The sequence below is a fragment of the Coregonus lavaretus genome (assembly GCF_964263955.1).
Source record: "Coregonus lavaretus genome assembly, contig: HAP1_SCAFFOLD_205, whole genome shotgun sequence".
Taxonomy (NCBI): domain Eukaryota; kingdom Metazoa; phylum Chordata; class Actinopteri; order Salmoniformes; family Salmonidae; genus Coregonus; species Coregonus lavaretus.
The window spans coordinates 626282-653640 of record NW_028164026.1 but is presented as its reverse complement, the minus strand read 5'-3'; the positions used below and the strand labels follow the sequence as shown (position 1 = coordinate 653640).

At 44.0% G+C, this 27359-nt stretch overlaps 1 protein-coding gene across 3 annotated transcripts; it reads right to left on the bottom strand.

Moving 5' to 3' along the window:
* Nucleotides 1–8254: 8254 nt before the first annotated feature.
* LOC311117562 (alpha/beta hydrolase domain-containing protein 17B-like) lies at nt 8255–27094 on the bottom strand. 3 transcript variants are annotated; one of them, XM_084192492.1, is made up of 5 exons: nt 26697–27094; nt 21164–21639; nt 10854–11033; nt 9836–10093; nt 8255–9638 (listed from the first exon to the last, which is right to left on the bottom strand). In XM_084192492.1, exons 2-4 carry the CDS (start codon nt 21628–21630, stop codon nt 9868–9870), a joined length of 873 nt encoding a protein of 290 aa, XP_084048618.1. In that variant the 5' UTR covers nt 21631–21639; nt 26697–27094; the 3' UTR covers nt 8255–9638; nt 9836–9867. The 3 variants fall into 3 exon arrangements, with proteins under 3 accessions (XP_084048618.1, XP_084048619.1, XP_084048617.1); XM_084192493.1 differs by having other exon boundaries at nt 8255–9635; nt 21164–21642; nt 26697–27059; XM_084192491.1 differs by having other exon boundaries at nt 21164–21642; nt 26697–27053.
* Nucleotides 27095–27359: the final 265 nt, after the last annotated feature.

The following is a 27359-nucleotide window of genomic DNA, read 5'->3' as shown; positions in this document are numbered from 1 at the left end:
CTTAAACACTAGTAAAACTAAATGCATGCTCTTCAATCGAACGCTACTGGCACCCGCCAACCCGACTAGAATCACTACTCTCGGCGGGTCTGACCTAGAGTATGTGGACAACTACAAATACCTAGGTGTCTGGTTAGACTGTAAACTATCCTTCCAGACTCACATTAAGCATCTCCAATCCAAAGTTAAATCTAGAATTGGCTTCCTATTTCGCAACAAAGCCTCCTTCACTCATGCTGCCAAACATGCCCTCGTTAAACTGACTATCCTACTGATCCTTGACTTCGGCGATGTCATTTACAAAATAGCCTCCAACACTCTACTCAGCAAATTGGATGTAGTCTATCACAGTGCCATCCGTTTTGTCACCAAAGCCCCATATACTACCCACCACTGTGACCTGTATGCTCTTGTTGGCTAGTCCTCACTACATATTATTCACCAAACCCACTGGCTCCAGGTCATCTATAAATCACTGCTAGGCAAATCCCCGCCTTATCTTAGCTCATTGGTCACCATAGCAACACCCACCCATAGTATGCGCTCCAGCAGGTATATCTCACTGGTCATCCCCAAAGCCAACACCTCCTTTGGCCGCCATTCCTTCCAGTTCTCTGCTGCCAATGACTGGAACGAACTGCAAAAATCTCTGAAGCTGGAGACTCTTATCTCCCTCACTAACTTTAAGCATCAGTTGTCAGAGCACCTTACTGATCACTGCACCTGTACACAGCCCATCTGAAATTAGCCCACCCAACTACCTCATCCCCATATTGTTATTTATTTTTGCTCATTTGCACCCCAGTATCTCTATTTGCACATCATCTCTTGCATATCTATCATTCCAGTGTTAATACTCAATTGTAATTATTTTGCACTATGGCCTATTTATTGCCTTACCTCCATAACTTGCTACATTTGCACACACTGTATATATATTTTCTGTTGTATTTTAGACTTTATGTTTTGTTTACCCCATATGTAACTCTGTGTTGTTGTTTTTTATCGCACTGCTTTGCTTTATCTTGGCCAGGTCGCAGTTGTAAATGAGAACTTGTTCTCAACTGGTTTACCTGGTTAAATAAAGGTGAAATAAAAATATATAAATAAATGTAGCGATGTATTCGGAGGTAACCCATCGACCGGGATTCAAACTCAGGTCCGACTGTCAACCCAATACCTTAGCCATTATGCCAAGAGATCCAAACCCATTGACAAGGTTGCTAGGTGTTGCGTTAAGGTCGCTACACTACCCCCTTCCTTCAGGTGCTATCTTGTCCCTACACTTCTCTAAACCAAGTCCCTCACATCAAGTGTACATGCCTCTGCTATGGCCTCACTCGCCATCCCACTACTAACACGAATGTAGTGAAAAATTCACGCATGCAAGAGTACATTTTAGTCATGTAGCAGATGCTCTCATCCAGAGTAACTTACAGTAGTGAGTGCATACATTTTCATTCTTTTTTGTACTGCTCCCCCGTGGGAGTCGAACCCACAACCCTGGCATTGCAAGCACCATGTGCTATCAACAGCACACAACTGACAGGAATGACTCCTGGGTAAATGTCCTGATACAGTGGGGGAAAAAAGTATTTAGTCAGCCACCAATTGTGCAAGTTCTCCCACGTAAAAAGATGAGAGAGGCCTGTAATTTTCATCATAGGTACACGTCAACTATGACAGACAAAATAAGAAAAGAAATTCCAGAAAATCACATTGTAGGATTTTTTATGAATTTATTTGCAAATTATGGTGGAAAATAAGTATTTGGTCACCTACAAACAAGCAAGATTTCTGGCTCTCACAGACCTGTAACTTCTTCTTTAAGAGGCTCCTCTGTCCTCCACTTGTTACCTGTATTAATGGCACCTGTTTGAACTTGTTATCAGTATAAAAGACACCTGTCCACAACCTCAAACAGTCACACTCCAAACTCCACTATGGCCAAGACCAAAGAGCTGTCAAAGGACACCAGAAACAAAATTGTAGACCTGCACCAGGCTGGGAAGACTGAATCTGCAATAGGTAAGCAGCTTGGTTTGAAGAAATCAACTGTGGGAGCAATTATTAGGAAATGGAAGACATACAAGACCACTGATAATCTCCCTCGATCTGGGGCTCCACGCAAGATCTCACCCCGTGGGGTCAAAATGATCACAAGAACGATGAGCAAAAATCCCAGAACCACACGGGGGGACCTAGTGAATGACCTGCAGAGAGCTGGGAGCAAAGTAACAAAGCCTACCATCAGTAACACACTACGCCGCCAGGGACTCAAATCCTGCAGTGCAAGACGTGTCCCCCTGCTTAAGCCAGTACATGTCCAGGCCCGTCTGAAGTTTGCTAGAGTGCATTTGGATGATCCAGAAGAGGATTGGGAGAATGTCATATGGTCAGATGAAACCAAAATATAACTTTTTGGTAAAAACTCAACTCGTCGTGTTTGGAGGACAAAGAATGCTGAGTTGCATCCAAAGAACACCATACCTACTGTGAAGCATGGGGGTGGAAATATCATGCTTTGGGGCAGTTTTTCTGCAAAGGGACCAGGACGACTGATCCGTGTAAAGGAAAGAATGAATGGGGCCATGTATCGTGAGATTTTGAGTGAAAACCTCCTTCCATCAGCAAGGGCATTGAAGATGAAACGTGGCTGGGTCTTTCAGCATGACAATGATCCCAAACACACCGCCCGGGCAACGAAGGAGTGGCTTCGTAAGAAGCATTTCAAGGTCCTGGAGTGGCCTAGCCAGTCTCCAGATCTCAACCCCATAGAAAATCTTTGGAGGGAGTTGAAAGTCCGTGTTGCCCAGCGACAGCCCCAAAACATCACTGCTCTAGAGGAGATCTGCATGGAGGAATGGGCCAAAATACCAGCAACAGTGTGTGAAAACCTTGTGAAGACTTACAGAAAACGTTTGACCTGTGTCATTGCCAACAAAGGGTATATAACAAAGTATTGAGAAACTTTTGTTATTGACCAAATACTTATTTTCCACCATAATTTGCAAATAAATTCATTAAAAATCCTACAATGTGATTTTCTGGAGAAAAAAATTCTCATTTTGTCTGTCATAGTTGACGTGTACCTATGATGAAAATTACAGGCCTCTCTCATCTTTTTAAGTGGGAGAACTTGCACAATTGGTGGCTGACTAAATACTTTTTTCCCCACTGTAGATACTTTTGTACCTGTTTCCTCCAGCATCTTCACAAGGTCCTTTGCTGTTGTTCTGGGATTGATTTGCACTTCTCGCACCAAAGTACGTTCATCTCTAGGAGACAGAACGCGTCTCCTTCCTGAGCGGTATGACAGCTGCGTGGTCCCATGGTGTTTATACTTGCGTACTATTGTTTGTACAGATGAACGTGGTACCTTCAGGCGTTTGGAAATTGCTGCCAAGGATGAACCAGACTTGTGGAGGTCTATACATTTTTTTCAGAGGTCTTGGCTGATTTCTTTCGATTTTCCCATGATGTCAAGCAAAGAGGCACTGAGTTTGAAGGTAGGCCTTGAAATACATCCACAGGTACACCTCCAATTGACTCAAATTATGTCAATTAGCCTATCAGAAGCTTCTAAAGCCAAGCTGTTTAAAGGCACAGTCAACTTAGTGTACAGTCGTGGTCAAAAGTTTTGAGAATGACACCAGTATTGGTCTTCACAAAGTTCGCTGCTTCAGTGTTATGAGATATTTTTGTCAGATGTTACTATGCTATACTGAAGTATAATTACAAGCATTCCATAAGTGTCAAAGGCTTTTATTGACAATTACATTACGTTTATGCAGAGAGTCAATATTTGCAGTGTTGACCCTTGTCACGAATTCAGCCGAGGGTGCCCCTCCTCCTTGCTCAGGGAGGCTTCTGCGTTTGTCGGCACCGGAGTACTAGCTGCTTCCGATCCATGTTTCTACAGTGAGGGAAAAAAGTTTTTGATCCCCTGCTGATTTTATACGTTTGCCCACTGACAAAGACATGATCAGTCTATAATTTAAATGGTAGGTTTATTTGAACAGTGAGAGACAGAATAACAACAACAAAATCCAGAAAAACGCATGTCAAAAATGTTATAAATTGATTTGCATTTTAATGAGGGAAATAAGTATTTGACCCCTCTGCAAAACATGACTTAGTACTTGGTGGCAAAACCCTTGTTGGCAATCACAGAGGTCAAACGTTTCTTGTAGTTGGCCACCAGGTTTGCACACATCTCAGGAGGGATTTTGTCCCACTCCTCTTTGCAGATCTTCTCCAAGTCATTAAGGTTTCGAGGGTGACGTTTGGCAACTCGAACCTTCAGCTCCCTCCACAGATTTTCTATGGGATTAAGGTCTGGAGACTGGCTAGGCCACTCCAGGACCTTAATGTGCTTCTTCTTGAGCCACTTCTTTGTTGCCTTGGCCGTGTGTTTTGGGTCATTGTCATGCTGGAATACCCATCCCCGACCCATTTTCAATGCCCTGGCTGAGGGAAGGAGGTTCTCACCCAAGATTTGACAGTACATGGCCCCGTCCATCGTCCCTTTGATGCGGTGAAGTTGTCCTGTACCCTTAGCAGAAAAACACCCCCAAAGCATAATGTTTCCACCTCCATGTTTGACGGTGGGGATGGTGTTCTTGGGGTCATAGGCAGCATTCCTCCTCCTCCAAACACGGCGAGTTGAGTTGATGCCAAAGAGCTCCATTTTGGTCTCATCTGACCACAACACTTTCACCCAGTTCTCCTCTGAATCATTCAGATGTTCATTGGCAAACTTCAGACAGGCCTGTATATGTACTTTCTTGAGCAGGGGGACCTTGCGGGCACTGCAGGATTTCAGTCCTACACGGCGTAGTGTGTTACCAATTGTTTTCTTGGTGACTATGGTCCCAGCTGCCTTGAGATCATTGACAAGATCCTCCCGTGTAGTTCTGGGATGATTCCTCACCATTCTCATGATCATTGCAACTTCACGAGGTGAGATCTTGCATGGAGCCCCAGGCCGAGGGAGATTGACAGTTATTTTGTGTTTCTTCCATTTGTGAATAATCGCACCAACTGTTGTCACCTTCTCACCAAGCTGCTTGGCAATGGTCTTGTAGCCCATTCCAGCCTTGTGTAGGTCTACAATCTTGTCCCTGACATCCTTGGAGAGCTCTTTGGTCTTGGCCATGGTGGAGAGTTTGGAATCTGATTGATTGATTGCTTCTGTGGACAGGTGTCTTTTATACAAGTAACAAGCTGAGATTAGGAGCACTCCCTTTAAGAGTGTGCTCCTAATCTCAGCTCGTTACCTGTATAAAAGACACCTGGGAGCCAGAAATCTTTCTGATTGAGAGGGGGTCAAATACTTATTTCCCTCATTAAAATGCAAATCAATTTATATCATTTTTGACATGCGTTTTTCTGGATTTTTTTGTTGTTATTCTGTCTCTCACTGTTCAAATAAACCTACCATTAAAATTATAGACTGATCATTTCCTTGTCAGTGGGCAAACGTACAAAATCAGCAGGGGATCAAAAACTTTTTTCCCTCACTGTATGTTCTACTTGTTTTGTCTGTATTAGTCTCACCTGTTTCCCATCATGTAATTATGTCTTCCCTATTTAACCCTCTGGCTCACACTGTGTGTTATGCGTGTTTGTTCATGTTTTGGTTGTCGTATGTGAGTGGGTTTGTTCCTCCCTGCGTGGAGGTATGTTCATTAAGATACCTACGAGTAAAGTAAGTTTTTCTATTAGACCTGTGTCCTGCGCCTGACTTCGTCCTACCGCATTACACTGACGCCTTGACAACCCTTCTTTTTCAAGACCTCTGCAATCCACCCTGGCATGCTCTCAATTAACTTCTGGGCCACATCCTGACTGATGGCAGCCCATTCTTGCATAATCAATGCTTGGAGTTTGTCAGAATTTGTGGGTTTTTGTTTGTCCACCCGCCACTTGAGGATCGACCACAAGTTCTCAATGGGATTAAGGTCTGGGGAGTTTCCTGGCCATGGACCCAAAATGTCGATGTTTTTTTCCCCGAGCCACTTAGTTATCACTTTTGCCTTATGGCAAGGTGCTCCATCATGCTGGAAAAGGCATTGGTCGTCACCAAACCGTACTTGGATGGTTGGGAGAAGTTGCTCTCAGAGGATGTGTTGGTACCATTCTTTATTCATGGCTGTGTTCTTAGGCAAAATTGTGAGTGAGCCCACTCCCTTGGCTGAGAAGCAACCCCACACATGAATGGTCTCAGGATGCTTTACTGTTGGCATGACACAGGACTGATGGTAGCGCTCACCTTGTCTTCTCTGGAAAAGGTGTTTTCCGGATGCCCCAAACAATCGGAAAGGGGATTCATCAGAGAAAATGACTTTACTCCAGTCCTCAGCAGTCCAATCCCTGTACCTTTTGCAGAATATCAGTCTGTCCCTGATGTTTTTCCTGGATAGAAGTGGCTTCTTTGCTGCCCTTCTTGACACCAGGCCATCCTCCAAAAGTCTTCGCCTCACTGTGCGTGCAGATGCACTCACACCTGCCTGCTGCCATTCCTGAGCAAGCTCTGCACTGGTGGTGCCCCGATCCCGCAGCTGAATCAACTTTAGGAGACGGTCCTGGCACTTGCTGGACTTTCTTGGACGCCCTGACGCCTTCTTCACAACAATTGAACCTCTCTCCTTGAAGTTCTTGATGATCCGATAAATGGTTGATTTAGGTGCAATCTTACTAGCAGCAATATCCTTGCCTGTGAAGCCCTTTTTGTGCAAAGCAATGATGACGGCACGTGTATCCTTGCAGGTAACCATGGTTAACAGAGGAAGAACAATGATTTCAAGCACCACCCTTTTTTTAAAGCTTCTAGTCTGTTATTCTAACTCAATCAGCATGACAGAGTGATCTCCAGCCTTGTCCTCGTCAACACTCTCACCTGTGTTAACGAGAGAATCACTGACATGATGGCAGCTGGTCCTTTTGTGGCATGGCTGAAATGCAGTGGAAATGTTTTTTGGGGATTAAGTTCATTTTCATGGCAAAGAGGGACTTTGCAATTAATTGCAATTCATCTTATCACTCTTCATGACATGGAGTATATGCAAATTGCCATCATCAAAACTGAGGCAGCAGACTTTGTGAAAATTAGTATTTGTATAATTCTCAACTTTGACCACGACTGTATGTAAACTTCTGAACCACTGGAATTGTGATACAGTGAATTATAAGTGAAATAATCTGTCTGTAAACAATTGTTGGAAAAATTACTTGTGTCATGCACAAAGTAGATTTGCCAAAACTATAGTTTGTTAACAAGAAATTTGTGGAGTGGTTGAAAAACGAGTTTTAATGACTCCAACCTAAGTGTATGTAAACTTCCGACTTCAACTGTATGTGTATTGATTTCAGGCGTCAACACCCTGCCCCTCAGAACACTATCATCAAGGGCCAGAAAGTAGACACTGTAGACAACGACAAGTATTTTGGCACAAATTATTGATAACTTTGAGCGTAACACTGACACGTGTAAGAAGGGCTAGCAACACCTTTTTCTGTCTCAGGTAACTGGCAAAGTTCCAGGTAGAGAGGTCCTTGATGACACTTTTATAAGTTGTACATAGAGTGTTTTAAAATTTTATTTTATGCACTAGCTAGAAATAGTGAAAGTGGGCAGTAAGATCACAGGTGTCCAGCAGAGTAGTCTGTCTGATCTGTACAACACAAGTGGTGAGGAAGGCAGAATCCATGCTGTCTGACTGTGCCCACCCCCCTACACCATGAGTTCCAGGTCTGGCTCCCAGTTTAGATTCCCAACTGTTAAGACTAACAGGCACAAGCACTCCTTTACCCCATGGCCATTGCCCTTTTGAATACAGGGAAGAGGAGGTAGGCTAGGGATGATGAGGATGATGATGACGTTGATGTTTTTGTTAGTACATTGTTGATTTTTGTTCACGAGATGATCTAAGAATGCACAGAGCACTTCACTTATTAGGCAACTTTTGCTTGCTATACTTTTGTACTGCTGCTAATGTCAATCACTAGAAGCCTACTGTATATATTTCTATTGATGGCTGTCAGCCCTATGACTTGATGGACTAACCCATTGTATTACCTAGAACTGTGTCATTGTGATCCATGTGGATTCTATATGTTCAATGTTATTTATGCTCCTATGCTGAAAAACCAATTGCCCTCTGGGACAATAAAGTTGAAACTTGAACTTGCCCTCTACCCATTCAGTACACAAGCAAAAAAGATCAGGCGTATTTTTTGTTTCGTTTTTATTGTCTATATCCATTTTATTATAACTATTATCAAGATCATGTTATATAATTTCCTTCAGTAATGAAACTTCTTAGAAAATAATAAATTACATCGATCTGGGTGACCAGATAGAGTTCAACAGTCATCGGAATAATTCAAAATGGTCTCACCACAGATGGATGCCTAATTCTCATATGAACAGTTAAAGTACTAATAATAACTTACATTTAGATATTACAGAGGTTAGTGAAAGAAATACAAATGTCCAGTACAAACATTATTTATAAAGTCAAAATGGATGGAAGTATTAGTACTATCTAACAACCAATCCTAACAATTATTGATTACTCTAGTAACATCAACAACCAATCCAAATATTTCAGTTAATCAGACTGTACCAATCAGACCTGGAGGTTTTCAGTAGCACCCATGGGCTTAAGCTAGACAGCATTTACCCAGCTAAAAGTAAGAAAACACTAGCCTATCATAGCATGCAGTAGCGCTTAACATCTGCTTCTATAGGCTTAGTCAGTGCCCTACTAATACAATAAAGTATGTGATTGGTAAATGTTTCACCTTGTTCAGCATTAATAGTGTTTCTCAAAGTAAACAAAGGCGCCGAAATACCATGCAGTCCATCAGATATCATAAGAGTTAAGACAAAAGCCAAAAGTGTGCAAAAAAGAAGAAAGCGTCCAGTTGTGTCCTCGGTAAAACAAAGCTGTCATCAAAACATTTCCCAATCAAGCATTAATGACTTACACTGTTTTTCTATGCTTTCTAACAGCATCAGTGGCATGACTCTTTATTACATAGCTTGATTAAGAGCTACCAGGTGTACAGGCAGTTTGTATACAAAAGAAATATCTAGAAATACTATTCCTCTGAATTGGTAAATAAGCATTATTATTAATGTTACATGTACATTATACATCTTTAATTGGAACTATCCAGCATGTCACTGTGGTCTGAAAAACACATCTTTCTTCATACTACAATGGAGTCGTAGTAGCTTTACTAAAAGAATACATGAAAAACAACATAGTAATAACAACAACAAAAAAACTGTACATTTATACAACTGGAGATATTTCTACAATATAGTTGCGTGCCATTTTCTTCAATATGCTGAACTTTTGGCAACACTGGCACTTCTATCTTAAATATCAGAGTTGTCTCGTACAGTTCCCAGTCACGTGATACATGCAAACTTTATATATTAAAAAAATAAACAAATACACAATAACAACAAAATATCCATGTTGACCACATTGAATAAGACTTGGCTCCTTAGTCAAGATGGACTGGGATGAGTGGCAGTCCAGTCTTCCATCCAGCATGGCTGCTCCACACAAACCTCTCAGATATGCTCAAAAGTCCTTACAATGGACCAGGACCGCATTCTTCTGAAAGGCAGAAAATATGTGACACACACACACACACAGAATCCCACCTCCACTGCTCTTCTATGCACAAAACACACATAATCCCCTTGAGCACATATCTGTCCATCCAACTCTCCCACACACTCACAGACACATGCGCAATTTCAAATTATATATTAAAAAAATATTTAAAAAAGGATGGTATTTCAAAAGCTCACAGTTGCAGCAGGTGAGTGACTGAGGGGGGAAGTCAAGTTGACAAGTTGACGAGCTCATGGGCCACAAACTGTTTCAAGCGCTCCAGGTACTGTCCATAGAGCTCGACATCGTTGTGGCCGGCGCCCTCCACCCACAGGGGCTCCACGGGCCTCTGGCAGCGCTCGTACAGCGCCAGGCCGTGGGAAAAGTCAATCACCTCATCCTCTGTCCCGTGAATCACCAGCACTGGAGACGTCACCTTGGAGATCTTGTCAATACTTTGAGGCAAGGCGAGTTTAGATGGACGGATGCACCACGCACGAGGGACGGAACACAGAGGAAAGAGGAAGGGAAGTGTTAGGCAAGTATAATTTCCAAGCAATGATGAAACAGATGACAGGAACAGGATTTAAAATAACCCAATGTGGTCATTTCAACAGCAGGCAGTTTACCCTTTTAGACTTGTCAACAGCGCAATTCTCTAGGGCTGGCACAATTACTGTATAACCAACAGTTATGAAAATAAAATGGCCATCTAAAAAAATAAAATTAATGGGTACAATCGCAATGGCCGCCTGGTATTGTGTTGCAATAATTTCCATGGTAATGTAGTAGGCTCATGCAATGGAATGTATTTTTTGTAATGTCAATTGAGTTGAATCAACATATCACAGCACATATTGATGGGTACACTTCCTGCTTTGCTCTATGGGTACACTCGCAATGGCCACCAGTCCACCCATTATGCCATCATTGACTTGAATGGGGACACCTGTTCTATTCATTCCATTTCTATGGCAGCACATGCAGTCAGGAGTGGAGGAGATGAGAAAATACGCACATTTCCAAAGGTTATTTGAAGGGTTATAATGGTGACCACAGTCATTTGGCTGACCAATAACCGTCATCCAAAATTCCATGACAGTCACAGTCCTACGATTCTCCATAACCTGGCAGTAACCAAGGACCACCAGATGGAGCATTTGAGTTCAGAGTGACTCAAACATGACTGCTTTATGCTGTGTGTGTGTCACTCACTTGGGGAAGGCATCAAAGCAGTAGGTTTTCTTGGTGTCTGGGAAGGCCACTCTCATGCCAGAGGTGAGGGGGGAGTGCAGGACGACCGCGGCGCTCTCGTAGCGTGCCGCCAGGTCCACGGAAGGGACTGTACCGATACTCTGACCATACACGATCACGGTCTCTGGCCTAATACCGTACCTGGGGGCAGAGACACAGAACACTCTCAGGTTAAACATTATCATCAGCTACACAGCATCAATTTCCTGATACCATGAGTAAGGACCATGACAAGGTAGGATGTCGATGATAAGAATGTAGACCTAGTCAAGATAAGGATGATGATGACATAGTCACAGTTATTCAGTCAGTCTCTATTAACATGACCCAGTCACCCCACTCAGGTCAGAGGTTCAGTAGTCAGGAGGGAGCGGAAGTCTAGGATCAGTCGGTGTGGGAGCATTGACATGTCAATAAGGGGTGTGGTGGGACAAGCAGAAGACCAAAGAAAAAGAGAGATACAGATAGAAAAAGAGAGGAGAAGAGAGCGAGAAAGGCATTCCACTGCTGATTATGGAGAATGTGACCAACACAGCCAGTCAGCTGACTTCCCCGGCTCTAAACCGCTGCAGGACTTATCACACAAACACCACCAGTTCTACCTAGCCTAACCTAGCCTGGACTGTACAAGACATATGATGGGTGGAGGCTCACAGGAGGTCCCAATAGGTCAAAACCTTCTGATGACAGAGTGGACTTAATAGGCGCACAGTGCCCATTGGAACTAGCCTATATTAAGAACTAGAATCCTGAAATGTGGGTGAGGAATTTTTAATTCAGCCTCTTCTTTGCAGGCAACTGTTCTGAGCACCAGCATTCCCACATAAACAGTGAAACAGTAGGCCTGGATTTAATCTTTAGCCTATATCAAATGCATCTAATGACAGGCTAGCCAGGCTATAACAGGCTGGCCAAAACCTAAGATATCAAAAGGTTGTCAAAACACACCGTGTGTAATGTTTATAACAACAGTTAATGTAAAACATATGATATAAAGTACAGTCAGGGACTGTAACACTAGTGGATCAGGTGATATGAATGCAAGTGACTTTGTGTGTGTGTGTTACCAGGCCAACTTAGGGCATGAACTCACTTCACCTCCCTGAGCACGCTCCATGGTTACACAAGCTCTCCACTACCCAATCATAAATGTATTCCCTGAGTCCAATCCAATCTATAATGCAGGCAGAGAGAGAGAGAGAGAGAGACAGAGACAGACAGAGAGAGAGAGAGAGAGAGAGAGACAGAGAGAGACAGAGAGAGAGAGAGAGAGAGAGAGAGAGAGAGAGAGAGAGGGGGAGAGAGAAACAGAACCACTGTCAATAGAGGTCAAGGGGGAAGCAGCTAGGCTATAAGATAATTAGGTCTCGTGTTCTTTGTGTTCTATACTGGGTCATATTTTTTACTGAAGAGGACATGGTGCTACGTACGTTAATAGCTGCTCTCTCTCCTGCCCCCAGTCATGTCAATCGGAACTGAAGATCGAGTGGCTACACTCACTATGACTCTGAGGACAGTGCTGCCATTGTGTAGCCCCATACCCATACCAAATGACATTACAAATGACTTACTGTGTTGGCTGCCATCACCACTATGGTGCGTGCGATCTAGGCTGCGCGCGTGCGTGCGATCTAGGCTGCGTGCGTGCGTGCGATCTAGGCTGCGTGCGTGCGATCTAGGCTGCGTGCGTGCGATCTAGGCTGCGTGCGTGCGATCTAGGCTGCGTGCGTGCGATCTAGGCTGCGTGCGTGCGATCTAGGCTGCGTGCGTGCGATCTAGGCTGCGTGCGTGCGTGCGATCTAGGCTACGTGTGTGTTTGCTGCTGGCTGAAGGGACCTTCATTTAGTCTCCAATCAATAATATGATTGATCAGGAAGTTTGTTGTTTTCACTTCCTGAGGCAGAGGCTGCAGTGGGTCTCCGTCTGAAACCTCATTGGAAATCTGTTGCTAGGCTACCAGTCAATATTAGACTTGGAAGGATTGACTGCTGGAACATGGCCAAGTGAAAAGAAAATGAAACAGCACTATTCTATAGGAGTGGACAGCCCTCACAGCGACAGCAGGCTTCCACTGACAAAACCCAACCCTTTTAGTTCCAGAAATACCCTCCCCCACTCCCTCCCTCCCTTCTCCCTCCCTGGTTATGGGCCTCAATGCAATAACACTGATACTGGCTGTACGCCCTATACCCTGCCATATACAGTTAAAGTCGGAAGTTAACATACACTTAGGTTGGAGTCATTAAAACTCGTTTTTCAACCACTCCACAAATTTCTTGTTAACAAACTATAGTTTCGTCAAACCCAGTGCCTCTTTGCTTGACATCATGGGAAAATCAAAAGAAATCAGCCAAGACCTCAGAAAAAAATGTGTAGACCTCCACAACTCTGGCTCATCCTTGGGAGCAATTTCCAAACGCCTGAAGGTACCACATTCATCTGTACAAACAATAGTACGCAAGTATAAACACCATGGGACCATGCAGACGTCATACCGCTCAGGAAGGAGACGTGTTCTGTCTCTTAGAGATGAACGTACTTTGGTGCGAAAAGTGCAAATCAATCCCAGAACAACAGCAAAGGACCTTGTGAAGCTGCTGGAGGAATCAGGTACAAAAGTATCTATATCCACAGTAAAACGAGTCCTATATCAACATAACCTGAAAGGCCGCTCAGCAAGGAAGAAGCCACTGCCCCAAAACCGCCATAAAAAAGCCAGACTACGGTTTGCAACTGTACATGGGGACAAAGATCGTACTTTTTGGAGAAATGTCCTCTGGTCTGATTAAACAAAAATTGAACTGTTTGGCCATAATGACCATCGTTATGTTTGGAGGAAAAAGGGGGTTGCTTGCAAGCCGAGGAACACCATCCCAATCGTGAAGCACGGGGTGGCAGCATCATGCTGTGGGGGTGCTTTGCTGTAGGAGGGTCTGGCGCACTTCACAAAATAGATGGCATCATGAGGAAGGAAAATGATGTGGATATATTGAAGCAACATCTCAAGACATCAGTCAGGAAGTTAAAGCTTGGTTGCAAATGGGTCTTCCAAATGGACAATGACTCCAAGCATACTTCCAAAGTGGTGGCAAAATGGCTTAAGGACAACAAAGTCAAGGTATTGGAGTTGCCATCACAAAGCCCTGACCTCAATCCTATAGAAAATGTGTGGGCAGAACTGAAAAAGCGTGTGCGAGCAAGGAGACCTACAAACCTGACTCAGTTACACCAGCTCTGTCAGGAGGAATGGGCCAAAATTCACCCAACTTATTGTGGGAAGCTTGTGGAAGGCTACCCGAAAAGTTTGACCCAAGTTAAGCAATTTAAAGGCAATGCAACGAAATACTAATTGAGTGTATGTAAATTTCTGACCCACTGGGAATGTGATGAAAGAAATAAAAGCTGAAATAAATAATTCTCTCTACTATTATTCTGACATTTCACATTCATAAAATAAAGTGGTGATCCTAACTGACCTAAGACAGGGAATTTGTGCTACATTTACATTTTAGTCATTTAGCAGACGCTCTTATCCAGAGCGACTTACAGTTAGTGGGTGCATACATTTTGTGGGAAACTAACCTACAACCCTGGCGTTGCAAGCGCCATGCTCTACCAGCCGAGCTACACGGGGCTGAACTAGGATTAAATGTCAGGAATTGTGAAAAACTTAAATGTATTTGGCTAAGGTGTATGTAAACTTCCGACTTCAACTGTATGTACCAATAAAGTGTGTGTGTGTTCGGTCAAAGCTGTCTGCTGACAGTGTGGGACACACCTGCTGACTCATGACTGAGTCACCTGAACACTCAGGTAAGACAGGACCTCACCCTGCACCAGAACATAGGAACACACACAAAGTCCTTCATAGTCTTTCCAGCTGTGTGTGTGTGTGGAGGCTGCTCTGTTCTTGTGCTTTGTGTGCCATTTTCCTCTCTGAAATCAATTCAAATGCAATTGAAAATCACATCAAACAATTCTCATCAAAACAGTATCTTGCTTTTAAAACTCACCTCAATGTGATTGATCAATTTGAAGAACAAGTTCAACAACAGGTTGAAACGGAGTGAAAAACATGTTGTTTCAAAGCCTAACAACTAAAATGGACAGCACTTTCTAAGGTGATGACTAATTCAAAACATCCATATGCATATTAGAGCTTATGCATTAGCATAGGCCTATATATGAGCCCAAGCCCGAAAAAAAAAAAAGATTAAAATAAGGATTGTCTCGTTATACAATACATAGCCTACCGCATATTACACATGGCAGAAAACTATTTTTTATTTATTTTTTAATACTGATTTCTTTAGACCTGCCTAAAATAAATCATGGATTTATTATGATGGTGTATATTAGACTTTTTAAAATGTAAACGTTCCAAAGCCGTGCATCAACGGCTTGTACCTGGCTTGTATGCGTGGAGGCCTGGAGATGCTAAACATGTTTATGTTAATTAAGGGTCAATTACCGTGATACCGGCAGACTTTTGCATGACAATAACCGGCTGACAAAATTTCATGACCACCACAGCCCTATCGCCAGCCCTCATTTAATTTGCATGAGGAACACACTTACATAAAACAGACAGCGGCAGGATGCTAAAGGGGAGACATGGAGAGAGAGCTTTTTGATATGATAAATAGAAACAAGTTAATTCACGTTCAAAGTCAGTAGGCCCACAGCTTTCTTTCACACAAGCACACACATGCCACACACATCTCATCTCATATAGGCTATGACCTGTAGTCAACCACAGGCAAAACACACTCATGTAGTGAGTCAAGTCTATCATACCTGTGTCTGTTTGAACCCAGTGAGTTTAGTTGTGTGACTGTTTGCATCGTTGTGATCAGATGATTGACATTTGACAGGCAACTGGAATTCAAGTCAAACACAGGGCAGTGAAACACAGGACCAAGATTAACCATCTGACTGTTAAATAAAGGAGGCCAGGGCTCCCTGTAGAATGGAGAATAAGATCACATGTTGCATTGATAATTGGGTCTGGCAGTGGCATGGCTAAGAGGCAGCAAGGTGGAGGTAAAGTTCCCCATTGCGCTGATCTGAGGTCTGTGTCTTTTTGCCCTCTTTATGGTTACGAATAAGGCTTGTGGGAAGGGTGGGATGATCTTGGATCTGCCATTAGGGTCAGCTTCTACCTTGAGGGTGTCAGTCAGTTTGGCAATTATGGGACAGAAATTACATGGATCTTTGGATTACCAGTGGATGGGTGACAGTGCGCCAGAACCTGGCATAGATTTGGGGTGGAATGCTATGTGATGTTGGAGACACCAAGCACTGGCCAGTTGAAAACGTGCAGGGTTTGAAGCACCCGAATCGGGCACAGAGCGAGGCTATACTAAGCCTTGGGCCAAATTAAAAGTAGCACAGCCTCGTCTCGCCTGATAGTGTATATTAGGCTATTGTCAATCAACATGGACTACAAACCCCACCACCCATGTTGTGCTGTCTCACGGTTCTCTTCTCTGGTTCTGACCAATGGGAGCCCACGCTGGTAGATGGGATGCCAGTGCTTTAACTGTTGATGCTGCTTCATTCTTCATACTTAATGAGATCTGTTATGGAATTTGCAATGCAAAGAGGAGCTGTCTGTCCCACAGACGTCCAAACTATCATAGCCTTCAGGCATGGAAACCGGCAGTGACTACTCCTCACTCATGTGCAGTTTAACACTGCCAGAGAGAAAGCTCTGCTGATCAGTGTCACATTACTGTCTGAAGCCATAAGCCAGATTGTGATGTTCAGTTCAATATTGGCTTCCTGAATATTTAATCCTTATCTATGGAGCTACACTGAAGTGGCAAACACAAAACACCCCTAATAGCTAATGGTGGTGCAGCCATGCAAATCCAGACAACCCACCCAAAGCCACAGTTAAAGCCACAACAATCCTTAATTCGTTTTTTCAGTCTAAAGCAGTTCTGCCACTGGGTCAAAAGCGGAGGGATGGGCTTGTAGAAATGTAACTATTCTCAAATAGGCTAGCCTACATAAAATGAATCTTTGGACGCAAGAACTGAGAGTCCATGATAACTTCAATATATAGGGCTAGTTCCTGTATTTGTAATTTAGGCCGACTGTATTTTATTTTTATATTTCACCTTTATTTAACCAGGTAAACCAGTTGAGAACAAGTTCTCATTTACAACTGCGACCTGGCCAAGATAAAGCAAAGCAGTGCGATAAAAACAACAACACAGAGTTACATATGGGGTAAAACAAAACAAAGTCAAAAATACAACAGAAATACATATAATATACAGTGTGCAAATTTAGCAAGTTATGGAGGTAAGGCAATAAAATAGGCTATAGTGCAAAATAATTACAATTAGTATTAACACTGGAATGATAGATGTGCAAGAGATGATGTGCAAATAGAGATACTGGGGTACAAATGAGCAAAATAAATCACAATATAGGGATGAGGTAGTTGGGCGGGCTAATTTCAGATGGGCTGTGTACAGGTGCAGTGATCGGTAAGGTGCTCTGACAACTGATGCTTAAAGTTAGTGAGGGAGATAAGTGTCTCCAGCTTCAGAGATTTTTGCAATTTGTTCCAGTCATTGGCAGCAGAGAACTGGAAGGAATTGCGGCCAAAGGAGGTGTTGGCTTTGGGGATGACCAGTGAGATATACCCGCTGGAGCGCAGACTACGGGTGGGTGTTGCTATGGTGACCAATGAGCTAAGATAAGGCGGGGATTTGCCTAGCAGTGATTTATAGATGGCCTGGAGCCAGTGGGTTTGGCGACGAATATGTAGTGAGGACCAGCCAACAAGAGCGTACAGGTCACAGTGGTGGGTATTATATGGGGCTTTGGAGACAAAACGGATGGCACTGTGATAGACAACATCCAATTTGCTGAGTAGAGTGTTGGAGGCTATTTTGTAAATGACATCGCCGAAGTCAAGGATCGGTAGGATAGTCAGTTTTACGAGGGCATGTTTGGCAGCATGAGTGAAGGAGGCTTTGTTGCGAAATAGGAAACCGATTCTAGATTTAACTTTGGATTGGAGATTCTTAATGTGAGTCTGGAAGGAGAGTTTACAGTCTAACCAGACACCTAGATATTTGTAGTTGTCCACATACTCTAGGTCAGACCCGTCGAGAGTAGTGATTCTAGTCGGGTGGGCGGGTGCAAGCAGCGTTCGGTTGAAGAGCATGCATTTAGTTTTACTAGTGTTTAAGAGCAGTTGGAGGCTACTGAAGGAGTGTTGTATGGAATTGAAGCTCGTTTGGAGGTTTGTTAACACAGTGTCCAATGAAGGGCCAGATGTATACAAAATGTCCACCTCTACGTCTGCGTAGAGGTGGATCTGAGAGTCACCAGCAGCAAGAGCGACGTCATTGATATACACAGAGAAAAGAGTCGGCCCAAGAATTGAACCCTGTGGCACCCCCATAGAGACTGCCATAGGTCCAGACAACAGGCCCTCCGATTTGACACATTGAACTCTATCTGAGAAGTAGTTGGTGAACCAGGCGAGGCAGTCATTTGAGAAACCAAGGCTATTTAGTCTGCCAATAAGAATGCGGTGGTTGACAGAGTCGAAAGCCTTGGCCAGGTCAATGAAAACGGCTGCACAGTACTGTCTATTATCGATCGCGGTTATAATATCGTTTAGGACCTTGAGCGTGGCTGAAGTGCACCCATGACCAGCTCGGAAACCGGATTGCATAGCGGAGAAGGTACGGTGGGATTCGAAATGGTCGGTGATCTGTTTGTTGACTTGGCTTTCAAAAACTTTTGAAAGGCAGGGCAGGATGGATATGGGTCTGTAACAGTTTGGATCTAGAGTGTCACCCCCTTTGAAGAGGGGGATGACCGCGGCAGCTTTCCAATCTCTGGGGATCTCAGACGTTACGAAAGAGAGGTTGAACAGGCTAGTAATAGGGGTTGCGACAATTTCGGCGGCTAGTTTTAGAAAGAAAGGGTCCAGATTGTCTATCCCAGATGATTTGTAGGGGTATTAGCCACATCACATTATTAAATCACTCCGCAATCATATTCCATTCCAACAGTAAGTCTTTGTGTTCTTCATATTTCTTGTGTGTTTTTTCTAGTATTACCTTGTTATTTATTATTGCATTGTAGGGTTTGTTGAGTTTGAGTTTGTAAGAAAAGCATTTCACTGTACTTGCGCATGTGACATTAACTTGAAACCTTCCTCAGTTAGTTAACAGGTAGCTAGCCTATATGATGGGCCATGAGAAATCATGAGAAAACCCCCATATATATATATATATATTTTTTTTTATAGATGACCCAGACACACACCAAAAGCTAGAGCACGACCGATATGCGTTTTTTGGGTCCGATACGGATTCCGATTTTTGGGGGACAAAACTTACCGATACAGATATATCTGTCGATATACTGTTTTACAGCAGGGAAATGAAAGTCAAATTTTTTCACACCGAGTTCTCATACATTACTATCCAAAAAAACTACTGTCCATGAAATATTCTTCAAATGTTGATTTCTTACATTGTGACAATAATGGCACATCATGAGAATGGCTGCAAGTGTCCAGAGAAGTTTGAGATGAACTTTTTTCACCCTATGTATTGAATATCCGTCAGTGGAATTATCGCTCGATATCAATTTATTGGCAACAGAGACAGTCGCAGCTTCAAACAGAAAGCAGTGTGCAGCATATGAATCAGATTTCAAAAGCAGGGCAGAGGGGGAGGTCATAGAGGACAAAAGGGGGGAAGAGAGGAGGACTGAAGCAAGAGAGAGAAATCAGGTCAGTGTGTCCAAGAAACAAAAACTGTTGGCTACCATAGCAATAAAAGGATTGTGTAATTTACAATCCAATGAAATCATCAGAAGATGTTAATGTTTTTTCTCCTACTCTTCCATCTCTCTCTAACCCCACCCCCATTCCATCTCTCTCTAACCCCACCCCCATTCCATCTCTCTCTAACCCCACCCCCATTCCATCTCTCTCTAACCCCACCCCCATTCCATCTCTCTCTAACCCCACCCCCACCACATGGAGGATAATTCAATCAAGCCTGATTCTGTTGTGCTTTGACGTAATTACATTTTAAAGCTGATTTTCTGAGCCGGTCACGGGTGACAGTGTGTGTGTGCGTTTCCACAGGACTGTGGTTGTTTCTTGTGTGTGTGTGTGTGTGTGTACAGCTGGAGAAGGAACAAGTAGGCTAAGACGAGAGGAAAATGGCACACAAAGCACACACACACACAGGTAATATGTGTAGCAACAGAAGAGAATGGCTACAGTCAAAAGGATGTGAGATTTGCAGGACAACCACACATATGGGTTTCTCAGCCCCAGCTACAGTATGTCCTGCTGTATGCTTGCTAGTCCCTGTATGGTAATCGTTTCCTGTTTAACTTTACTCCCAGACCTTATATGGAAGACCACTTGTTCTAGTCAATGTCATCACGGTGGGCAATTTGGGCCAGAGTGGCACTGTGTTACTCTCTTCCTGTTTGTCTTTGGATGGTCCTTCCATTCTCTGACTCATTTGTTTGTTGCTTTGATTTGTTGTCATAATTCAGGAAATAAGTCTGGATGAACTTTTATTCCCCCCAAAACTGTGCATAAACAATATGTAGCCTATCATCGCATACGCTCGGACACACTCATAAAAGACAGCTGAGAATGAAGGACAGGACAGAGGGGAAGGCATTGGTAGTCAACCCTGTGCAAATTAACCACATAATCCACAGAGGGAAGTGTGTGTGTGTGTGTGTGTGTGTCTGTGTTGGTATGGGACCCCACCTGGGACCCAGAGCAGAGCTGCCAGTAAATGCTAGCAAGAGAAAATAAAACGGGAGAGGGGGAGGTCATAGAGGACAAAGGGAGGAAGAGAGGTTGAGAGAAGCGAGAGGGGAGTGAGAGGGGAGTGTTGGAGACTAGAGGTTACGTGGGGATCGATTCATTGATAGATGGATGGAGGGCCAGAGGGATGGCGAGAGGAACTGATGAACAGAAAACCATTGCCTTGGGGGCGGCCGGGTAGAGGGTGGAGGAGAAAGCCCCTAGCCTACACATTTTCGAACACATCATTCAATGTAACGAAAAATAAATGCTGTCTCCACCTCGCTTTCCAACTAAAGACGTTTAAGCCATGGATCGAGCTTTAGGTGGAAAGATAGTCAACAACTCTTGGTAGGACACATCAACGTCACAGACAGCCACTTCTTTGCCATCTCACTCCTCCACCATCACCTACCACATCCGCCCTCCCTCACTCACTCGTCCCCTTACTTACCGTGTCCTGAGGGCATGCCAGGCGGCGTCCACATCAGCGTACAGGTTCTTCTCAGAGGGTTTCCCCGAGCTGGCCCCGTAGCCTGAGTAGTCGTAGGAGAAGACGTTGCAGTTGATGCGTGAGCCCAGGCCGATGTAGAAGCTGCTCATCTGGCCCAGATCCACTGCATTGCCGTGTGAGAAGAGGAGTGTGAAGCGGGCGCTGGGCGAGCAGCGCACAAACATGCACGCGATGCGGTTGCCGCGTGAAGTGCGCGTCATGAAGCACTCGATGGCGTCCTTCTCACGCGCCGAGTATTGCCAGTCTGCCCGCTCAGACAGGTGCAAGGTCCAGCGGCTGCCGCTCTCGTCACACATGAGGGTGTAGGTGGGCTCCGGGGGCAGGAAGGCCAGCTTGGAGGTGATCTTGCTGGGGCATGGAGGGCAGCAGAACAGGCAGCACAGCTCACTCAGGGACAGGTGGTTCATCCTCAAACACTGCTGGGGGAAGGGGGAATGAGAGGAGACATCATTACCATTCACTACCATTTCCATACTTTACTTACCATTCACTATTACTAATGGGGTATTATTGTCATGGCACATTCACTAGCCTACATTAGATTGATCTCACCAAGACTGAGGACAAATGAAAGAGGGTTTAAGGTATGTGTGTGTTTGTGTGTGGTCTGTATGTGTGGTTAGGTTAATTGTCTAATTTCCAGCACACCCCAGTTATTGACAGCCATTTTCAAAGATATGCTCAGACACCGCCACACAGCTGTGACTCACGGCAGTCTCGACCACTGATGCATGCCTCCCACAAACAGACCAACAGACTGTGAGCCACATATGTTAAAGCCTGTAACCAGACTTCACCTCCGCTTAGACAGAAACCCCTTAACAGATATAGAGTCTTATCTAAACACATTGAGGCTAAAAATGTATTTGTGCTTCTGCGAACCCTGGGAATCAAGTCGACCTCTTGAGTAAAATGAGAAAAAGCTATAAAATAGCCTTACTGTGTTTAGGTTACTAGGCTGGTGTGCAGCGATTCTCAAAGCTCTCTACCCACCTTGTCTGACATATGGGTAAGTGGGAAATGCACATGAGCTGTGTGCCCTTAACACAAAGCTTGTTTTACATGCACTATCGATTCCCTTCTGCATGGCCTCCCTTAGCCCCGAGATCATTCGATAGTTATAGCACTGATGAGCATTTATTCTGTCTGCCTCAAAGTGTCAATCCTCAACTCTGTCCATTTCTATATAATGCTTCATTCTATAGCTAGAGGACTCCTGATATCTCCAGGAGTAATAAGTATAATTTTTTGTCTTAATCTGTTGTGTCTACACTACCGGTCAAAAGTTTTAGAACACCTATTCATTCATGGGTTTTTCTTTATTTTTTTTACTATTTTCTACATTGGAGAATAATAGTGAAGACATCAAAACTATGAAATAACACATATGGAATCATGTAGTAACCAAGAAAGTGTTAAACAAATCAAAATATATTTTATATTTGAGATTCTTCAAATAGCCACCCTTTGCCTTGATGACAACTTTGCACACTCTTGGCATTCTCTCAACCAGCTTCATGAGGTAGTCACCTGGAATGCATTTCAATTAACAGGTGTGCCTTCTTAAAAGTTAATTTGTGGAATTTCTTTCCTTCTTAATGCGTTTGAGCCAATCAGTTGTGTTGTGACAAGGTAGGGGTGGTATACAGAAGATAGCCCTATTTGGTAAAAGACCAAGTCCATATTATGGCAAGAACAGCTCAGTCCATCATTACTTTAAGACATGAAGGTCAGTCAATACGGAAAATGTCAAGAACTTTGAAAGTTTGCAGTCGCAAAAGCCATCAAGCACTATGATGAAACTGGCTCTCATGAGGACCGACACAGGAATGGAAGACCCAGAGTTACCTCCGCTGCAGAGAATAAGTTCATAAGAGTTACCAGCCTCAGAAATTGCAGCCCAAATAAACACTTCACAGAGTTCAAGTAACAGACTCATCTCAACATCAACTGTTCAGAGGAGACTGTGTGAATCAGGCCTTCATGGTCGAATTGCTGCAAATAAACCACTACTAAAAGGACACCAATAAGAAGAAGAGACTTGCTTGTGCCAAGAAACACGAGCAATGGACATCAGACCGGTGAAAATATGTCCTTTGGTCTGGAGTCCAAATTTGAGATTTTTGGTTCCAACCGCCGTGTCTTTGTGAGACGTGGTATACATTTACATTTTAGTCATTTAGCAGATGCTCTTATCCAGAGCGACTTACAGTTAGTGAGTGCATACATTTTATATATATATATATATATATATATATATATTTTAAAAAAAATCATACTGGCCCCCCGTGGGAATCGAACCCACAACCCTGGCGTTGCAAACGCCATGCTCTACAAACATCCCTGCCGGCCATTCCCTCCCCTACCCTGGACGACGCTGGGCCAATTGTGCGCCGCCCCATGGGTCTCCCGGTCGCGGCCGGCTACGACAGAGCCTGGATTCGAACCAGGATCTCTAGTGGCACAGCTAGCACTGCGATGCAGTGCCTTAGACCACTGCGCCACTCGGGAGACTACAGGTGAAGATGGCTATTTGAAGAATCTCAAATATAACATATATTTTGATTTGTTTAACACTTTTTGGGTTACTACATGATTCCATATGTGTTATTTCATAGTTTTGATGTCTTCACTGTAGAAATGTAAAAATGTAGAAAATAGAGAAAAACCCTTGAGTGAGTAGGTGTTCTAAAACTTTTGACCGCTAGTATAGTACTGTCTTTTTGCTAGCTAGGGCCATCTACTTTAAGTGCTGCCTTGGTGTGTGAACTAATGACTGCACATAACTTGCTGTTGATCGTTGACACATCAACCAGGATTAAGGGGCAGGGCAATTTGTGACTGTTGTGGTTTTGGTAATCAGTGTCAGCGGCTGTCTAGTCGTCAAAACTAAGACCGTCGCTGAAACAAAGACGGTTCTGCTAATTTTGCTCGTTTGTAGCTTTGGCAACTATGTGTGTGTTTTCTATCCCAGTTCGCTCCTCTCCCTGTAGGCTTTACAGACGCTCCCCACCCCTTGGCTGCAACCCTTCTAATTTAGTGTACCCTGCGCGCACAACCCATGTGGAATTCCTGGTCTCTGGCAGCGTTCGGAACGGCCTATCTGTGGTCAAGAACACAGAGTTCATCTTAGCCTATGCTGCCCTTCAGTCCCTAGACTTTTTGGCCCTGACTGAGATATTAACCACCCTAGAGAACACTGCTACTCCAGCTGCTCTCTCTTCATCGGACTAGGTCTCTCTCATAGTCTGAGAGCATCTGTTCGTTGCGGTGGTGGCACAGGGCTGCTCATTTCTCCTAAGCATAGGTTTTCTATTTTCTCCACTCAAGCTTAACATTGTTGTCATCTATCACCCACCAAGTGCCCTTAGAGTTCCTTAATGAGCTTAATAAGCTCATTTCCTGACAACGGCTCACTGCTCTTCGTACTGGGCGACTTCAACCTCCCGATGTCTCCCTTCGATTAATTTATTTTCATCTCTTTCTTTCCCCTCCTTGCCTCTTTTGACCTCACCCTTTCCTAGTCCCTTCCCACTCAAGGCAGGCAATACACTTGACCTCATCTCTACTCGAGGCTGTTCGCCTACTAATCTCACGGCAACCCCCCTTCAGGTCTCAGATCACTAAATTGTTTCCTTTTCTGTCTCATTCTCCAACCCTAGCCACTCAGATGGTCATGCGCCATCGCAATCTTCGCTCCCACTCCCCTTTCCTCTTTATCCTTTATGAACCGAAAGGTTGCTGGGTCGAATCCCAGATCTGACAAGATAAAAGTATGTTGTTTTGTCCATGAGCAAGGCAGTTAACCCACTGTTCCCCGGGCACCAAAGACGTGGATGTTGATTAAGGCAGCTCCCCGCACCTCTCTGATTCAGAGGGGTTGGGTTAAATGCGGAAGACACATTTCAGTTGAATGCATACAGTTGTACAACTGAATAGGTATCCCCCTTTCCCTATCATCTCTCCCTTCTGCTAAATCCTTCTCCCTCCTTATTCTGCCTCCTCGACCCTATTATACTCCCTTTCCGCATCCTATGACTTGCACTGTCCCCTCCCCTCCTGCTCCGTGGCTGAGTGACTCATTGCAAGCTTACAGAACAGGGCTGCGGGGAGCTGAGCGATAATTGAGGAAAACTAAAGTTACGGTGGACCTATCATCCTTTCACTCCCTCCTCTCTACCTTCCCTTCCTCTGTATCCGCTGCTAAAGCCACTTTCTATCACTCTAAATGACAAGCTTCTGCCTCGAACCCTAGGAAACTATTTTCCACATTCTCCTCCCTCCTTAATCCTCTACCCCCTCCCTACTCCCTCTATGCGGACAACTTTGTCAACTTTGAAAAGAAGGTTGGCGACATCCCCTCCTCATTCACTCAGCCTATTGAGTCCACTGGTCCTACTCACACAGAACAAACCTTACGCCTTGACCTCTTTCTCCCCTCTCTCTCCAGATGAAATCCTGCGACTAGTGAGGTCCGGCCGTCCGACAACCTGCCCGCTCGACCCCATCCCCTCCTCTAGACCATGTCTGGAGACATTCTCCCATTCCTCACTTCCCTCATCAACTCATCTCTGACCACTGGCTGCGTCCCCTCTTTCTTCAAAATGGCCCAAGTCGCTCCTCAAAAAACCAACACTTAACCCCTCTGATGTCACTTATTTTCTTTCCAAAACACTTAAGCATGCTGTCTCTGACCAACTCTCTCAGAACGATCTTCTTGACCCTAACCAGTCAGGCTTCAAGACTGTTGACTCAACCGAAACTGCTCTTCCGTGTCAAGGAGGCTCTCCACACTGCCAAAGCTGACTTTCTCTCCTAGGGCAAAGAGTATATAAAATAATCCCACAGCACATCCCCTCGCACCCACTTTTCTTGTCATTCTTGCAAGCAATCTGGCCATCCAGAATCACAACAGGCTGAGTTCTGCCCCATGGAAGCTAGCACATCTTTTTCATGAGGTTGTCAGCCAACCCATCTATAAAAGCAATTCAGATTCTTGAGGACCCCATAACGTTACACATCAGCGAGGGTTTGTTTTAGAGACTATCCAAAAGGCCTGGCTATAGACATCCTGATACATTTAGCTATAACGTTAGTTTACAATGGCACTGAAGGTTTATCAATGCCTGTCAAGGAGTAGTCTGATTAATCAGGCTGTAATACACAATTAATTGGTATATACCGCCTGATTAATCTTTCTAGTCCGAGGTGCTTGACAGAATTGCTTCGTAGCGATTATATTAACATTAGCAAAAATAAATCGTCGGACCACCTTGCCAGCCTATGATGACTGAAAAGTAAAGTGTTCGGCAAAGGTACAGCAAACACTTCTGAGTAGAGAACTCCTTCCCCTTAAACGAAAGATAACTATTTCCTAACAGCCAATAATTTACGTTATTAGCGAGCTAATAGAGTCAATAGAAAAGCTTTGATACTAGCTAGCTAGGCTACCCGAAGAGGTTCACACACATACCTGGTAACGTTGCGAATTGTAGTTAGTATTTCGATTATTCTGGCGAGTAACTTAGCTAGCTAGCTGCCGTAGACAGATAACGCGTACAAGTAGCTAGCGTTAACCAGGCAGGTTGACTCGAATATCCCTTCGTCCACTCTGGTTAGCAGGGTAGCTATGTATCTTCTTGACGGGGCTTACACACGACTACAGTCTACCCAAACCAAGCTCCAACTGCTTGACACTCAGTCTTGTCCATGTGGTCCGGATATTCACTTAATTGCCTCCACAAGACGTATGTAAAACAAATATGCTATATAATGTTGACTTCAGTCACAGGTTCAAGCCTTGTAGCTAGCCCACTGTTGCTCGAAGACTATCTTCTCTTCGGGAAACGGAACAAATAAACATCGAACCCCGTAGTGACGCCCGTATGATTGAATTGGCTTATAAGAAAGCCAATTAGAAACGACTATTTTCTAACAGAGGCCAATCAGATTGCTCAAGGCGTTACCTCTTCCGGTATAGAATGACGTAATTATTTACATTTTTTGCGGAATGGGATAAGGGAAATGCGTTATCTAAAAGAGAAAGTGTAAATACGATATTTCAATTAGAGCAATAATATATTCGCGTCTGGATTTTTATGCTATTAAACGCTGATACCACTGATTTTGTAAAGTT